This window comes from Ostrea edulis, chromosome 1, assembly GCF_947568905.1.
Source record: "Ostrea edulis chromosome 1, xbOstEdul1.1, whole genome shotgun sequence".
NCBI lineage: Eukaryota > Metazoa > Mollusca > Bivalvia > Ostreida > Ostreidae > Ostrea > Ostrea edulis.
The window spans coordinates 107125429-107144601 of record NC_079164.1 but is presented as its reverse complement, the minus strand read 5'-3'; the positions used below and the strand labels follow the sequence as shown (position 1 = coordinate 107144601).

The 19173-nt window shown below is 35.6% G+C and overlaps 1 protein-coding gene across 4 annotated transcripts in view; it reads left to right on the top strand.

Moving 5' to 3' along the window:
• Positions 1-4213: 4213 nt before the first annotated feature.
• The window catches only part of LOC125667318 (trafficking protein particle complex subunit 8-like), a 34930-nt gene continuing 19970 nt past the window's right edge, over positions 4214-19173 (top strand). Inside the window, exons 1-9 of one of the 4 annotated variants that reach the window (XM_048900780.2) lie at positions 4214-4518; positions 7280-7480; positions 7891-7980; positions 9997-10207; positions 11217-11379; positions 12960-12995; positions 14597-14756; positions 17330-17610; positions 17795-17904. In XM_048900780.2, the coding sequence (XP_048756737.2) occupies positions 4362-4518; positions 7280-7480; positions 7891-7980; positions 9997-10207; positions 11217-11379; positions 12960-12995; positions 14597-14756; positions 17330-17610; positions 17795-17904 (1409 nt within the window). In that variant the 5' untranslated portion in view covers positions 4214-4361. The remainder of the gene's footprint in view (positions 4519-7279; positions 7481-7890; positions 7981-9996; positions 10208-11216; positions 11380-12959; positions 12996-14596; positions 14757-17329; positions 17611-17794; positions 17905-19173) is intronic. The other 3 variants (XM_048900790.2, XM_048900800.2, XM_048900811.2) reach the window with 3 other exon arrangements.

The following is a 19173-nucleotide window of genomic DNA, read 5'->3' as shown; positions in this document are numbered from 1 at the left end:
ATGTGTTTCTAGTTTTTGTATAATTTGTAATGCATACTGACATCTGGGTGTGTGCTTTGTGGATTCCTTGGGTAAGGCTCATTCCAGATAGTATTCCATGATTATAATGATGCCTTTATAGGCAACTTGTGTGTTCCTTGAAGCACTTAAAAAGCACAGTTCATGTATTTGTATATTTCAGTCACCTGAGTTGCATAAATGACCTATTCAGTATTGCTATCCATGCCTGTCTGCTTTTAACTTGTGAACATGTTTTACTTTTTAAATACCATTTCCCCAAAATTGATATGGCACATTAGAACATTTTTGGGGTAAAGAAACAACAATTGTGACTCGTTTGGTCCCTGTCCTTTTGGAACTAGGGGTAGGACTGAAACCTCTAAAACTATTACAATCTTTGAAAATCTTTACTCCTGCACGGCACCTAAATAAAGTCATACTGAGTAGTTACACTGAGCATGAAGTCTTCAACCAGGAGCAGGGCTACATGGATCATGTGAATATGCATTAAATGTCGAAGTATCTTCTTTACTTATGAACATCAAGGAAACAAAATAGTGCATATTTATTCATGTATTGAGCATCCCCTAGATTATTCGTTTCCAGCCCAAGGATAGGAGTATATGGTTCATAAGATCATAAACTGAAAATGCATTTACATCTTGAGCCTCTTAACCAGAAAGCCCGGGTTAGATTCTCCATCCCACTGCATCCTCCAACCGAAAAGACTTTCAGGTATAAGTGACTGTTCCTTCGCCAAGTGCTCAGCATTATATCGATAAGAGTGAAAGTTTTTCGGAGGTCCCCGATGCATTGGGTGTTGGAATGATGAAGAATTCTCACTGCTACGGTCCTGAACTCCATGCATAGGTCAAAATTTGTGGTGCTTCACCTACAGCTGGTGATCTCTATACATGAGTGAACAATTCTTAAACACCTCAGATTTATAACTGGAGAGTGTGTCATGACCCTGAAACATGGTCATTTGACTAAGGTCAAGGTCATTATTTTCAAAAGAAATTTTTTTCATGTATTTCCAAATCCACTTCTGAACGGTATTTGATTTGGATTATATACTGTCTGGATATTTACAAATAAATTATCATGGTAGAGTTGAGCTAAAACAAAGTATTTGTCTGGCCTGCACAGCTTTAGTCATCAATTGAGAGATATTTGCTACTGCTCATACTTGGTACAGAGGTTGCTTATGACTAGAAACTAAAGAACACTCTTTTTACTGGGAGGACATCTAAAGTTCTCGGGAGTTTTAAAGATAGTACACAACACTTCTGAGTGCTACATGATAATCAGCTGATTGTTAAGGCTCTTGGATGACAAAGTGATGATCTTCATTTTTTGCTTTAGTAATCTGTTGGATTACATTTTTATCAATAACGATGTCAATAAAACTGGCAGAGAAGAGTTGCAAATATTGGACAGTATAGCTGATAAAACTATTAGCAACACCCAGTTAGACCCTATTCATGATAAGCTATTGATTTTGAGCTTCCAAGGTTTCCCTAGAGCATGTATGGGAATTAGTCATCATTCCTTATCGCAGTAAAGAAAACATTAGGTGTTTATAACAGACACATTTGTAGTATACACGTACACTTGATACTTTTGTCTCTTAATTTATTGAAGTCATAATGTGTAAAAATTAGACATGGCTATCTGAGGGTGCAGTGCTGCATAGTAAGAGGCAATATGTTGGTCTCTGGGTTTAGTGAATAAAACATATCATGTTATTCAAAGTAGATGTTTAGTGAAAGTAGCTGCATGGGGAACATAATTTAATTAATTTTTTGATGATATACAAGCATATGATTACACAGAAATGAACAATTAATAGACTGAGGCGTGATATTGTTGTGAAGGAAAAGAGACTACATACTGCTTTAACCAGTATAAATAGGTTACTACATAAAAATTGCTTGAATTACAAGAGGTCCATGGGCCACATCACTCACCTGAGTCACATTGGCACTGCCATTGTTCAGCTGTTGGGATTTTGAAAAGATTTTTTTCTCTCTCAATTTTTATTAATTCCCATGAAAATTTTTGACCCCATACTAGTGCCCCAACCTATAGCTCCAAAGGATCACATCATAAGTGAAGATGAACTTACATCATAAGTGAAGATGAACTTGCATCATAAGTGAAGATGAACTTACATCATAAGTGAAGATGAACTTACATCATAAGTGAAGATGAACTTGCATCATAAGTGAAGATGAACTTACATCATAAGTGAAGATGAACTTGCATCATAAGTGAAGATGAACTTACATCATAAGTGAAGATGAACTTACATCATAAGTGAAGATGAACTTACATCATAAGTGAAGATGAACTTACATAACACAGAGATGCCTCATAACCAATATGACTAACATGATCTTGCTGTTCTGGATAATACCAAGGTTACAAGGTCATTGATCAAGGTATGATATGAAAGACCTTGCCATATGAAATCTATATACAGAATATGAAATCTCTATTTTAAATAGTTTAGGAGATATCAAATGGGTAAGATTTTTTATTAAAAGTAGGTTAAATGTCAAGGTCAAGCTTCACGAAATAATAAGATCTTGCCATAAAGATCTAATCACAATGCATGATTAAACAAAGACAGTTTAGATGGCTTGGTCATGTCATCAGTAAAGGAAACGAATCCATCACAAAAACAGCACTTAAATGGACTCCAGCAGAAGGAAAGAGAAGCAGAGGAAGACCTAGAGAGACATGGAGAAGGAATATAGAAAGTGATATAAAGAAGATGGGAAAAACCTGGAAGGAAGTAGAAAAGATGGCTATGGATAGAAATAAATGGAGGGATCTGGTATCAGCCTTATGTGCCACTGGGCACGAAGAGGATAGGTAGGATAAAGACCGAACCTACATACAAGATATGAAAGCCCTACTGGAGATATTGAATAGGTCAGGAATTTTTTATATAAAAAGTAGGTAAAACTCCAAGGTTAAAAGATTAAACGCCAATGTATACAAGGTCTTACTGTAAAGAATCTATATACAAAAAGTGAAAGTCCCATCTAAAATGGTTCCGAATATATTCAATAGGTTATGTTTTCTTAAAAGCTAGTGGATCAAACTCTGAGTTCAAGGTCATATATCATATGATATGAAATGAAAGGTCTTGCCGCCATAAGAAATATTCATAGATATGAAAGATCTGTACCTTAAATAGTTCAGGACACATATTGTATCTATAGGTAAGATTTTTTGTTAAAAGTAGGTCGAACTTCCAGGTCACAAGATCATACACCATTGCATCACATGAGAGGTCTTTCCGTAAAGAATGCATGTATATACAAAATATGAAAACCCTAGCTTAGATAGTTAATTCAATTTCAATTATTTATTGATTCACCAAGCATGTTGGCACAGTTAAAGAGATATTTTAAAAGATTTTCTCCATACATCAGCATATAACACTTTGATCTCCTATTGTGGTCATACCCTACACCCAGGGACCATGATCGAATTGCACAAACTTGGATCTACTCAGGAAGCTTTCATGTAAATTTGAACTTTTCTGGCCCAGTGGTTTTTGAGAAGATTAATTTTAAAAGATTTTCCCTATATACATGAATGTAAAACTTTGATCCCCCCTTGTGGACTCTATGACCGTGCCCTATCCCCAGGGGATTTGATTTGAACAAACATGCATGTCAGGAATTAAGCTTTCATGTAAATTTGAACTCTTCTGGCCCAGTGGTTCTTAAAAAGAAGAGTTTTAAAGATTTTCCCTATATATTTGCATGTAAAACTTTGACCCCCTATTGTTGCCCCAGCTACCCCGGGGGGGGGGGGGGGGGGGGGGGGGGGGGGGGGGCTGGCATGATTTGAATCGATCATCTGCACTATATGTCGGGATTCAAACTTTCATATAAATGTCAACTCTTCTGGCCCAGTTTTTCTTGAGAGGAAGAATTTTAAAGATTTCCCCTACATACTTGCATGTAAAACTTTGATTGTGTGACCAGCCCACCCTATACTCCCCGATTTTAACAAACTTGAATTTTCAATATTAAGTTATATATGTCAGAAAGCTTCATGTATATAAATTTGAACTTTTCTAAACCCAGTGGATCTTGACAAGAAGATTTTTAAATGACCCCACCCTATTTTTGTATTTTCGTGTGTATCTGGTAATATGATTTTTTTTTGTTTGAACTTTATGATCCGCCAAATTCAATTTTTTTTAGTCGTCTCCCTTTAGCGGAAATAGTTCCAAGCGCATGTTCAACAGCAAGATGGCAGCTGAAGAGAATCACTGGTTCATAAATTACGAAATTGATTGATGCATTATCAGAAGTTGGACTCTATTTATTAAAGTCATGGCTCAGTGTAAACAAACTGCCCACGAATTTATCCAGAACACGTTCAGCCCTGCCGTGGCTGTTCTGTGCAGTCCGGATGCTGAGTTGTTGTGTCACAAGAACAACTTGTCATTTGTGGAGTTGGTGCAGCCGTTCTGTCGTCTTACAACAGAGGGTATTTTCTTTTGTTTGCGTTTTCTCAGAAATAGATTATCAATGCATAGTTTAGGAGGTGAGCCTATGTTTACCATTGAAAAAGGAGAATGTATGGTTACCTTGAAAAGTGGGCGGACCCCCCCTCACCGTTCTCGTAACCGTAAAGGTGTTATCTCATTTCTTGAAACTTCTAGCTTTATGGCACTTTTTTTTGTAATTTGCTTTGCAGCCTAGAAATAGGTATATATTTATGTTGGCCATTGGCATTGCCATGACTCTAGATAATGAATTGTCTGGAGTTTTGTTTCCAAACAAAAGAAACCAACTTTTCTCTCAAAGTGTGTTAATAATTCATGTTGAGTGGCTTGAACATTTAATCAGACATTTGGACAAGCATACTCTGCATTTACATAAGATACCATGCTTTGTACAGGTCATGTAAAGGTTTTTGAGTTCACTTTGGTCAAGAGAAATAAGATGGAGTGTGTGAAAGTTAGGGGTGCAACGATACTGACGATACCCTTGCCTTATGATACATAGTATGATGCAGAGGTACCTGACAATAATTCACGATATGATACATTTTTTTTTTTGACGATGTGATACATATAATACTTTTAACATGCTATGAATAATAACAAATGAAAATACACTGGTTGTCCAGGTTAATTGCACCTTACTGTTTCAACTTGACATCCAATGAAAATGCTTCAATATTGGAGCTTAATGGGTTGCAGGGCAAGAAATAATTCAGTAGCACAGTTAGCACCAGGTTTTCCATTACAGGAAACCATTTTACAACATAATCTTTAAGCCAAATTGGACTGTTCAAATTAATTCAAACGGAGAATACCGAACTGTGGTATAGTGTAAATTATTGTGAATCGAACCTAAGCATAATATTACAGTGATATACTGTCTCGCATTTAATCTTTGCGCCCTTGGTGAAAGTCATGGAATTTCATATTTAATCATTAAATTGAGCAATTTTTATAATCTATTTTAGTTGAAATTATGAAATAAAATTCAGTATTTGCTTTTTTCTATTTTGTTCATTATTGTTGTTAATCATTGTTTTATTAAATCTGTATGCATTGCTTAAGTAAGTTGAATTCATCGACAGTTTTTTTTTAAAATTTGGTTTTGAAAATCTTTGAGATCTTAAAATTGTTTGGAAAATTTGTAGATTTCGAGGTAGAGTAGTTTAAAAACAAACTACTAGTTTGTGAGACACTTTTTTTTTCCTTCATGCAGTCTTCACAAAAAGCTTTTCAGACCATTGTACTTGTAGGAGTGGAATGCTTACTAGACTGAACGTGAATTTACTGGTCTAAAGAAAACAAAGACAATTGCTATCTAGTTTTTATATTTTATGTATTTTTTCATATACATGTGATATTGTATAACAGTAGCTTTCTTTCAACTTCTATCTGTGTGAAGTGTAAACCGACTTTTATTCGCGACAACTATATTTCGTGGTTTTCCAGTGAGGAACCGGTTCATGGCGACTAATTTTTGCGACCAAGATAATCTTAAACGTACACGAAACACGAAAGATCTGGTTCGCAGCGAGAAATATTCGTGATGAAGAGGCTCTCGAATATATAAAATAAAAGTTGGTGTACAGGAAGCCAATGCCATCAAAAACTTGATGGATGAGTGAAAAATTATTTGGAGTAGGCCAACCTTGGACTTCATTAGGACTGTCAAGGTTCAAAAAATTTTCGGGTCGGGTCGGTTCTAAAAAATTTTACTTCGGGTTCAGGTATTTCGGTTCGGGTCTATATAACTATTTTAAGAATCTAATATACAGTTAAAATTAGAAACCTTTATTGTATTTTGTCACAATAATTACTCGGGGACGTGGACTGAGGTTTACACTCGACATCCATGGTACTAGAAACAACATTGTCACTTCTACTCGTTTCCATCCATGCTTTCAATGTTTTGTCATTGACGATGTTGCTCCTGTGGCGTATTTTCAATGCGTTTGACATATCTTACATGTACTGTCATTATTTACAGTTTTGTCGACAATGCCATCATTTAACAATTGATCAAAATACAGCCACCTTTGAGGATGTTGGCGACATGATTCTATTTTAAAAACCCGAACCGAAATACGGAAAAATGGAACCAAACCCGACCCGAACAACACGACCCCCGGTTTTCGGTTATTTTGGGTACCCGTTGCAGCCCTAGACTCCATCTCTATATCTGCAATTAAAATAGGTTTTTTCCTGATAGGCAAAGATTTTGACCTCTGAAGTCAAGTGGCCATCATGTGACATTTAAAAAGTTTACTTTTTTGATTTCTCAAATATTATCTCGTGAAGCTTATTGCAATATAAGTAACAAATTAGTTGCTGTATAGAAAGGTAATGGTAATTTGACCATACGTACCTGAAAATGGGTGGTGGATGGCGATGGTTAGTGTTGCATTATATTGGGTTTATTAGCGTTAATGGAAATCCATCTTACACATTTAGATGGCAGTATGAGAGGGTGGCAATGTACTGAGGTGACACTGTATATAGTGATAGTGTTTGAATTAGGCTGTTGAATTAGATATGTAATTATCATTCATTTCTTTTACATGATCGGTATTTTTAACGCAGAAAAACATTGAATTTAGAGTTTTGTTTGAGCTGTTTTATTCACAGATACTTATAAACATACTAAATCTGAGTTTCCTTTCAGTTCAGGTGATTGTATAGAAGTGGTTAATCATCCTTTCAGCAATGTATGTGTACAATAATGACGATTTTTTCTATTTTCAGTTCACATCCGGGATCCCAATAATGTTCCACACACGATTAAGAATTTAAAGATTACAATGAGGGACATGAACATGCAACTTCCTCAGGCTGTGACAGCTCGGAAGATGATGAACGATGTGGTGGCAAATTCCCAGCCCCAGCTGATGGAAGGAGGCAGGGGCAATGTGGTCACCTTTGGGAGTTACGATTTACAGTTGTCAGGTAGGCAAAATGGGGAGTCATTTCTGTTCTGCGCAGATATCACAGTGAAAGATCAGACCAACTTGTCTGCAATCAAGAGCTTTTAGAGGAAGAGTATGGAATGGGTTTAAAAACAAAAACCCTTGCACTTGACAGTATGTGACAAAAATGTGTAACAGAAAACTTCATGTTACTTTCTTACTTTTTACAAGGTACTTTCATTCCTGTAATGTGCAGATAATAGAATGTATGTTAAAGTTTTTCATGACGTATAAAACAAATTTTAAAGTTATTCCATCATTCTGTAGAGAGGAATTCATTGAATCAAATAAATTCTTGTCAGTCAGATGCATCTAGAATGATGATATACATGTAGTAGTTCAAAATAACTATATTGTGATGTGATATTGTGATGTGTTATCATGTTTCAGCATCAACACCATGGTACGAAACTTATCGAGACACTTTCCTGAAAGTTCTACCTCCAAGTGATCACGAGTTTCTCAGCCACTGCCTGTGTTGTATCCTTTTGAACTTTATAACCTGTTACGGGATACAATACACGATTGGTAACCCATTGCAATCAATTGTGTTCAAACCTGTGATTTGCGACAATGGAGGGAGATTGTGGACTGAAACTCATGGTTTGCAAGAATGAATATGATGGCAGTCATTATTTAAAAAAAGAATATTTGATATTTCACTTTAGTAGATGAAGTAGAGTGTTTATTTACAGAGAAAAAAATTTGAGATACGTGCATGTACATGCATTTTAGGCCACATAAAATTACTATTTAGATTCTCATCCTGATTTGCAAAAAAAATGGGGTGGGTGGGTGGATTTTATTTTTTATTCTTTAAAAATATTCATTTCACGTTCTTTTGATTGATAACAATTGTTCTATATTTTTACACCGTTAATGCTAATAAAAATATGAGTAAACAAAACAATATTTAATCTTTTAATTTCACAAAATGTATACCAAATTGATTTTACAATTTATTTTGTACTGTGTACGCCTCTTTACAACTTTCTTTCCTTCATTTTTACATTTCAAACATAATGGATAATCATCATCAGATGCCTGAAGACCATCATCATCACCACAATAATAACAAATAGGTTCAAATCCTGCAGAAAAATATGGAATTTCAATAGTATAACTGCACTTCAAATTTTTTCTGACAAAAACTTTTTTCAAGATATGAGAGTCCTCACATTCAACATCAATAAAACTTGACCCACATGAATATTCTAAATCATTCAAAGATCTCTGTAACTGTGTTCTTGAAGTACCTCTGACAACAGTTTTACAATAGAGTACTCTTGGTTTTTCACACTGACTACATAATATAACCATTTCCACATTTTTGTCATATTGTGAAGATGGAGAAAAGGGCATTCCATGAGCAGATATTCCTGACTGTCCATTCAGAGATACTTTTAATGAAGGTCTGAAGTCTTCAGATGTATTTGTTTTGTAAACATCATTGAAGGATTTATACTTCTCCCCATCACTTGGTGTAGGATCAGGAAGGTGACACAAATCATTAAAGACTTCTTCAGGAAGTCTAGGAGCTTTGCAAATTAAGCAGGATGCTAAACCACACTTTTTGACTGAAAACATGTAATGGCGCAATCTACAGTGTTTGGTTAGGAAGTCCTGCAGTTTAGATTTGCTCTTAAGGTCAGTTTACGTGGTGTGTAGTGGATCAATGTCATCAATACCAGTCATGTTCCATGCAAGATCCCGTATTTGTTGATCAGTTGCAGATTGTTTGCATTCAAGGTTATTGTCTTTCCATTTTAAGCGCATTGTTACACCAGAAAGCAGAGACTTTGCGAACTTCAGTTGTTTCACTAACAGTAGAATTCAATTCACCATCATTTAGTTTACGACACACAAATTCAATAAAACTCCCAACACAGGATACAGCGTCGCATACTTTGACATTTGATGACATTTCTGTTAAATCAGTTTTCGCTGGACCTACAAATGGCGTCACCTGACCGATTTCATGCATGTCCTGAACACCAGGCTTTTGGTCATACTTCCCTTGCATATGATTATGAAATATATCAATAAGGGTTGACTGGGGATCACTGCAAATCACACCGCACCAGTTCTTTACAACTACCACATCTTTCCGAATTCTGATTATTACAAACATGACTGGAATCAAACGTCACTTCACAACCACAACGCGACGCGCCAATATGTCAGGCAGCCATTGAAATGATCTGACTTTTTTGTATACCGAACCCGATTTTTTTTTTTTTGCACACTTTTTTTTTAAAACAAAATAAAAGACAGTGGGGCGGGACGTTTTGAGAGGGGCGGGCGGGGATGAGAATCTAAAAATTAATTCTATGTGGCCTTAATTTGGAATTTAAAAAAAAGGTATAACTAGATAAAACATCTCTTGAAATGATTAACAGATACAAAGATTGAATGAAATCCCTTACTTTATGATCAATAATAAACATAAGTTGTGTTAACAAATCCATGCAGTTATAATCCCTAACCAATCACGAGGCATATTCGTAGTATCGTCCGGTCACTCCGACCCAATCAACGCCTTCAACACTCTGTCCTCTAACCAGCACCAGCAACAGACTCAGTTCCCCACCAAGATGCCTCGCTGGTTCTGCCCAGGGATCCTGAAATACTACGTGTTGGTTCACGATGTCGTAGAGGGGGAAGACGCTAAGTACGATATTGCACAGTATCAGAACCTTGCCCTCAGGTCTGCATACAGATTTGTCTGTGTGTCCCATTGTATGTTGTCTCTCATGGCCATTATGACACCTATAGTCCTGTCTCCAAGTACTCGGATGCCATTATACATCACTGGGTGGTTTTTTTTATTGGGGGAGGGGGGTGTATTATTCAAAGTTTTATTAACCTTGCATCTTTTAGCTTTATATCATCTAAATCATGAAATTTGATACATGTACAATCAGTATAGGTACATTGTAGTTTAGGGGACATTTTAGCATGTGTTGAGTGCAAACGACATTTTTGAATGTTTGAAATGAAAGGGTGCTTACATTGTTTGTCTAATTACTGTGAAAATAATTAACAAGGTTTTGGAGTTAGCAGAATGTACCAGTGCTGTGAAATTGTTGTGACATTCACTCTGATTCTGAATTCATATTCATGTATCTTGGTTTGCACAAGTTTTCAGTACTACATTTTGTCAATCACCTTTTATTCTTGTGCATGAAATATTTGTGAGCCACCTTCTCTTGTGAGTTCTTATTGTTGCCAACCAGTCACTTTATTTTTGTGAATGTTGGATTACTCATGAACAGTTCTCGCAAATGTGGTTAACTGTGCTTGTTTATGAAATGAAGTATGGTACAAAAGTTAGTTTATTCTTCAGAGTCTAAACATGCCGAGAGGAAGTTTCATTCTTCACAAGTGAAATTATTATGGCTATTAAAGATATTTTAAAATTTTGGGAAAATTTATTAATACAAAATGTGAAAAATGTTGAATTTGCAGATAAAATTGTAATAAGATTAAACAGTCATAATTGGAAAAACCTCCTTATTGACTTCAATACAGTGCTGTTTATAGAACACATTGCTTTTCCCTTTGAGCAACTTGATTAGATAGCAATTTCTGTAGCACTGACTTTGAATATTGATGCACTTCCCCAAAAAGACAGAAGTCATACTGTGTTTTAAAGGGTTTAACGGAAATAAAAATGAATAACCTGGAAGTCATGGTAATTTTTCATGTAAATTTAGGGCTGAGGCTGTTTACCAGAGTATGAAGTCCACATATGGTGGTCAGAATTGTCACCTGTTGCACATCAACTCGCGGAGTCTTCATGCAGCAGAAACCATGCATACAGATCTGCCGGATCCCTGGAGCCAGTTCCTGAACAAAAATAATTCGGAGACCAACAGTGTAAGTATAGGCCTCGACCAAAATCGACTAGGAGTAGGGATAAGAAAAATGTGTATTTGACATACAAAGTCACACATTAGTTATTCTTCCGTTATAAATGAATGCTTGTTGTATGATAGTAAATGTTCTACTTTAATTGACATATACACCTTAGATTAATTCCTGTGAGGTGATAGTAAAATTTTGCAGTTATAGCATATCAATATATGTAGAATATAGAAAGTGTTAATCAAGTTCAACTGTCAGGTTAGAGACCCAAAAGGATTAAAGATGATTTCCACTAATTCTGAGATCTGAATGTATATCTTTAATGTAACAAGCTATCTTAGTGGATCTGTGGTTTTAATCAGATTGCTAATCATGTAGCTTTCATATACATTGTATGTTTGATGCTACACATAGTTCAATCAATTTCAATATTTACATTTACCAATATTTTGTTTGTGATGATGCTATTTTGAAGTATTTTATTAACCTAACCTACTATATACATATAGATTATAATTAGTCATTTCTAACTATAACCCTGCTTTTGTTTATGTTTTTGTATATCAGTAAACAGTCAATCTGTTTCCCAGTCACATAATGAATTGTTGCATGGTTAAAGTGTCTCTGTGATGTTCAAGCATTCAAATGATCAAGACTTTGTTAAACAAATCAATATGTCCAAGTTTGGTAACATCACTCAGAGCGATTAGCTGCAAGTTTAAGAAGAAAAAAAAGAGACTTGATGAATAAAAAAAAAATGTCATTAAAAGAGGAATGAAGATATAATGTGTATTTTGTCCCAGACCCTACAAATCAAAGTGGATAATAGTTTTAATAATCATTTAATCTATGCTGTTGATGTTACAGAATTAGATAAAATGAAATACTGATTATTTGCATGTTTTTGTTATTACTGGATTATATAGTAGGTTAGGTAATAAAACACAACACATGGCTTCTTGGGTACCAGCCAGCTGTTGTCCCCGGTAACGGAGGCAACCCAGGCACCTTTGGCCTTGGGCAACAGTTTCCCAGGTCTTCTTCCCTATCTTGGGACAACAGTTGGAGACTGGTACCCAAGAAGCCATGCAGTAAGTGTATATTAATTCTGGGTCAAAGCACTGAACTGTCTTATCAACAAATATGTGTAATCCTGTGTATTTATTAAAATATAAGGAATAAATGTGTAGTTTGTATTATTAAGGGAAAATAAAGAATAGGGTACTTTTTGCTTAATCAATTTTGCTGATTGTACAAAGTACTCCAGACTTCTATAGTTTTGTGCCCCATAATACAAACATTCTAGAGATTTATTCCTTGATGAACGCAAATTTCAGATGCACAGTTTATTGAACTGATAGCCATGTTGTAATGCAGCGTAATTTGTGTGTCATTTACGTCTCTAAATAACCGCTGTAAATTTATTGTATAATTACCAGACTTAGCGTCAGTAGCTGCATGATTATTGAATCGTTTGATGATATTGTATTTACTGGGTCTGATATGTCATGTACATGTAGTTGCTGTTATTTTTAAATTTTAAAGTGAATGTTTTAAAATAGATCATAGTGATAGACTTGCATAATTTTCAGAAAAAGCGAAACAAAGCTAGATATTACATAGCGTGGGTAAGTGTGGGTCTCGGATCTCTGTCTAGTTAGTGCTTTATTTCAGTTGCCTATTTTTGGGGGAAGATTTCTGAGAGAAGAAATATGCATGAATTAAGATTTAAAACAGTTTTGCTTTTGTAGCATTTTCTTTCATTTATATGTACAATATTTTTCAGTCTCCCTAATGAAATTGGGGAGAATTTTCCATTTTATAATGTGAAGTGAGTGATCACTCTTTCAGGCATCAGCAGTTGGTTTCCAGATGATAGTAAATCATTTGAAATTTGGAAATGTTATTAGAGACAACTAAACACATACCGAGGTCAAATTTGATGGATTTTAATTTTGTAGGTTGAATTATACCCATTGATGATGTGGAAACTGGCCATATGTTTGGTTTCCTGAACCCGTGTGGATATTGTTTTGTCTTTTATGTCACTCAGAGTTTTGTACTGTAAAATTCTGCAGAAGAAATTTTTTTAGAAATTTGAAATGTTATGGACCCCAAAACACAGAACAGATTTGCATTTTATAGATTTCATTTTCATCACATGATGATGACAAAATATTTAAACGTATTTTGGGTTGTTAGATGATAACTTAATTAAGCATTGACTTATGACTTGCCATTGAAAACATCTGGAACACTTTTCATTCTTGCCTTCTCTTCATACATGTATGTTATTTGGGAGACTATTCCATCTTTGATCTTCCTTGGATTTTCACCTGTTTTTAAGAAGTTAAGATATTCTTTAGTGACGATAATGTGAATTATATGCATTGTTCCCTGTGTTGTGAAACTTCATCCTCTGTGTAGAACTGAGTGGAAAAGGGGGCATCGTGTTTTCCATAATATTAGTACAGAAAGTTTACTCTGCACTATCATTATGTGCTGTTACTTGGTCTGCATTCTGAAGTGGCATATAGAAAATGAAATTTGGTCATTCTTGAATTTAACAAAATACAGTGAGACACACTACACAATAAAAAAAAATACTCATTTCGATACACTGCCAAGGAAAATGAATTCAGAACAGTGCCTAAACCTGGTGTATGTGGGGTTTGGTTTTTTTTGTAGGCAACATGTGACATCGAAAGTTCCACTCTTTGGGATTATTTTTCACCATGAAATTAGCAAAACATCATACAGTTTTATGAATATGCAACCATTTTTGTTGACACTGTAAACTTGGTTAATTCTTCTATGCATACTAAGTATTCCTTCTAGATTTTTTGTAAGTGAATGTGCTCTATTTTTACCTGCATGGCATGTTGTAAGCGCACTTTAAACATTCCTCTTTGGGTTTTCATGCTGAATATGCCTTTCAAACGTACAGTGAGTTTTTCATCTTTTGTGTGTAAAAGATGATGAAAATAGGTACCAATATTATATAAAATTTGATGATGAGTTTTTGCTTAGGCCTAAGTAAAAGATAATGGAAAAAATTCTTTTCATCGCAAGTGATGTTTTACAGTAGTTTGTAGTTTAATATAAACTTAACAAAAAAAAAACATTATGAGTAAGAAATGAACACACAGTCATGATGAAAGCTAGGATTTGATATATTTTATGAGAGAAACTAAAGAGACCTTTATACTGTGATTGTGTTGTTCTGTAGGAAGGAGCAGAATATGACACTGCAGCCAGTAGTAGTGTTGTGGATGACGCATTCCCCACTAAGCTGTCGGAGGGTACCATGGACAGCCCAGCTCTTGCGGGACCCATCTTGTCAAACAGCAGCCTGGTGGACATGTCCCCAGATTCTGGGGAGGGAACAGGTAATGGATGCTCAGGACTTTGTATGTCTGTGTATAATCTGGGGAGGGGACAGGTAATGATGATCGGGACTTTGTATGTCTGAGTATAATCTGGGGAGGGGACAGGTAATGATGATCGGGACTTTGTATGTCTGTGTATAATCTGGGGAGGGGACAGGTAATGATGATCGGGACTTTGTTTGTCTCAATGTGTATAAATTTGTCCCTCAATGTTTTTCTAGCTTTGAACTAAAGGTTCATCTGATCAAAATTTGTCCATTGGTGTAAACTTTCATATTTTCAACATTTTCTCCAGAATCTCGGGGCCACTTTCAACCAAACTTGCTACAAAGCATATATATGGAAATTCTTTAAAAATACTCCAAAGAAGCAAAAGTATACAATATTCAAATTTTATAGATAGATAGGGTTAGAATCAAAAGGATAAAATTTCTAGATTAATTTGATGAGCAAACATCCTCATGTATTGTAGATTCAAATATGATCCCACATAACTCCATTGGACCAGGACAGGTCTTCAATATGGGTTCAAAGTTTTACTAAGGAATATATTGGAAAGCATTTTTAATAAACCTTCTCAAGAAAAACAAGGGTACAAAATTTCAAATTTATATGCAAAATATCCTCATTCAGTGTATCCTCATGTAGGGTAAGTTGTGTTGATTAAAAAAGATTTAAACCATTATCCCTGGGACCTGGTGGGGGGCCACAGATGGGAGGTTTAAATCATACGTGGTGATGTATCATTTTTCCTTTGATATACACACATCATCATGTAGTGCTAAGTAGATTCAAACCATGGACCCTGATCAGGGCCTCGGTGGGGATTAATATTTTACATAGATTTATTTTGGAATTTTTTTGAGAAATATTTGTTCCAAGAGCCTTAAAGTTACACTTTGTCCTAGCTATTTATATGAAGTGTCCTCTTGTGTAGGTTCAATTGTCTTCATTCCACAGTAAGGACTTAAGATTGGTTTTATGTACGTGGAATAAAGGGTACTTATAAAATCCAGGAAAATAGAACTCTCACAAAATCTATTGATTCTCTAGTATACGATGGTCGAATAGCAGTACTTCACTCATTACTGAGACATTACTAGTCTCCAGTTAGTATACGATGGTCGAATAGCAGTACTTCACTCATTACTGAGACATTACTAGTCTCCAGTTAGTATACGATGGTCGAATAGCAGTACTTCACTCATTACTGAGACATTACTAGTCTCCAGTTAGTATACGATGGTCCAATAGCAGTACTTCACTCATTACTGAGACATTACTAGTCTCCAGTTAGTATACGATGGTCCAATAGCAGTACTTCACTCATTACTGAGACATTACTAGTCTCCAGTTAGTATACGGTGGTCCAATAGCAGTACTTCACTCATTACTGAACTATTATTAGTCTCCAGTTAGTATACGATGGTCCAATAGCAGTACTTCACTCATTACTGAGCTGTTATTAGTCTCCAGTTAGTATACGATGGTCAAATAGCAGTACTTCACTCATTACTTAGCTGTTATTAGTCTCCAGTTAGTATACGATGGTCGAATAGCAGTACTTCACTCATTACTGAGACATTACTAGTCTCCAGTTAGTAGATCTGTGTATCAGCAAGGCAGCTCAAGTGAAAGTTGTGGATCTTGTTCAACCTATAGTATTCGTATGTAGTATGTGAGTGGATGGTTGCAAGTACAAGGTGCCTGTAAATTTTGAGGTTGCAAAGTCAAAGATCAATATCACTAAGCGATTGTAGCTGTGACCCATATCAAAGCCCTCCAAGACTAGGCCAGTTCACTAAGAGATTGTAGCTGTGACCCATATCAAAGCCTTCCAAGACTAGGCCAGTTCACTAAGAGATTGTAGCTGTGACCCATATCAAAGCCTTCCAAGACTAGGCCAGTTCACTAAGAGATTGTAGCTGTGACCCATATCAAAGCCCTCCAAGACTAGGCCAGTTCACTAAGAGATTGTAGCTGTGACCCATATCAAAGCCCTCCAAGACTAGGCCAGTTCACTAAGAGATTGTAGCTGTGACCCATATCAAAGCCCTCCAAGACTAGGCCAGTTCACTAAGAGATTGTAGCTGTGACCCATATCAAAGCCTTCCAAGACTAGGCCAGTTTTGGAGATTTTCAGTATGTGTATCACAATTATTGAAATTGGTTAGATTCCATTTTACATACAAGTAATTGATATTTTTATGAATTTTGAGAAGTCTCTCATGAAATAAAAAAAAAACCCAGGAATTTTGAGAAGTCTCTCATGAAATAAAAAAAACCCAGGAATTTTGAGAAGTCTCTCATGAAATAAATAAAAACCAGGAATTTTGAGAAGTCTCTCGTGAAATAAAAAGAAATCTCCCAATATTTGACTTTGGTAATTTATGTAGATTTAAGTCCAGTGGTGTATAGTACTTGTGATTTGACATTCTTCCAAAATGATGCTGTGTGATAATTTTGTCAAATTTAGAAGTATGTGTTCAGTATAAGGAATCTACAGTATACCTATTCTTGGTATTCATGGACTGTGGTAAAGTTGAGAGTCTGATTCATTGTTTGACTTGTAGCTTCTACAGGTTCGTTAGCCAGCGAGACATTTGATCACCCCTTGTCTGATCCCTCGGACAACATGAACCATGTGGACAGCCCTCTCTCTCCAGACAAAAGCTATGAACCTGAACTTAACCACACTTCCTCAAAGGGGAAGCTGGGAGAGAGGAGACAGGGGGGACATGGTATCTGTTTGACAACCAGTGACCAGGACAGAATCAAGATCTTCATGCATGAGTTGTGTGTTCGAGCTCTCATTCCGTGGGCAGAGAGACAGATGAAGATCCTTAATGAACAGGTACAACTGCCATAGATCAGCAAGCGTTGTTTCTTCAGAATCATAGGACAACGATTTAAGTAGTCATACTTTGAAATCTACTTTATTAACTGTGATTTAGGTTCTTCGTCTCATGGTGTTCTGAAATTACCTGGGATGAAAAATATTTAGAAAGAATTGTGTGATATTTTGTTGACATTTTCAGCATGCCTCAAGGAAAGGAATTAGCAAGTCTCTGTTTAGTGCCACAAAGCGATGGTTTGGTGGAAACAAACCATCAGGACAGGTGGCATCCAACCAAAATACAACAGTCGTGTAAGTGAACTCTATAATCAAAATACAACAGTCGTGTAAGTGAACTCTATAGCTAAAATACAACAGTCGTGTAAGTGAACTCTATAACCAGAATACAACAGTCGTGTAAGTGAACTCTATAATCAATATACAACAGTCGTGTAAGTGAACTCTATAAACAAAATACAACAGTCGTGTAAGTGAACTCTATAATCAAAATACAACAGTCGTGTAAGTGAACTCTATAACCAACATACAACAGTTGTGTAAGTGAACTCTATAACCAAAATACAACAGTCGTGTAAGTGAACTCTATAACCAACATACAACAGTCGTGTAAGTGAACTCTATAACCAACATACAACAGTTGTGTAAGTGAACTCTATAACCAAAATACAACAGTCGTGTAAGTGAACTCTATAACCAACATACAACAGTTGTGTAAGTGAACTCTATAATCAAATACAACAGTCGTGTAAGTGAACTCTATAATCAAATACAACAGTCGTGTAAGTGAACTCTATAGCCAAAATACAACAGTCGTGTAAGTGAACTCTATAGCTAAAATACAACAGTCGTGTAAGTGAACTCTATAATCAAATACAACAGTCGTGTAAGTGAACTCTATAATCAAATACAACAGTCGTGTAAGTGAACTGTATAACCAAAATACAACAGTCGTGTAAGTGAACTCTATAACCAACATACAACAGTCGTGTAAGTGAACTCTATAATCAAATACAACAGTCGTGTAAGTGAACTCTATAATCAAATACAACAGTCGTGTAAGTGAACTCTATAATCAAAATACAACAGTCGTGTAAGTGAACTCTATAACCAGAATACAACAGTCGTGTAAGTGAACTGTATAATTAACATACAACAGTCGTGTAAGTGAACTCTATAATCAAATACAACAGTCGTGTAAGTATACTCTATAACCAAAATACAACAGTCGTGTAAGTGAACTCTATAGCTAAAATACAACAGTCGTGTAAGTGAACTCTATAATCAAATACAACAGTCGTGTAAGTGAACTCTATAATCAAATACAACAGTCGTGTAAGTATACTCTATAATCAAAATACAACAGTCGTGTAAGTGAACTCTACAGTGAATTATGAATGCTACATTAAGACATTTCTGGAATAGTTCATGTAGTTATTAGTATTGATTGCAAGTTTTGTATGAAAAAACATTACTAAATGCTGATGTACTATTAGAAATCAGAGTCTCATAAATGCTTGTTTGTATAAACACTTGGAATAGCAGTTAGTCCTCGATTTATGC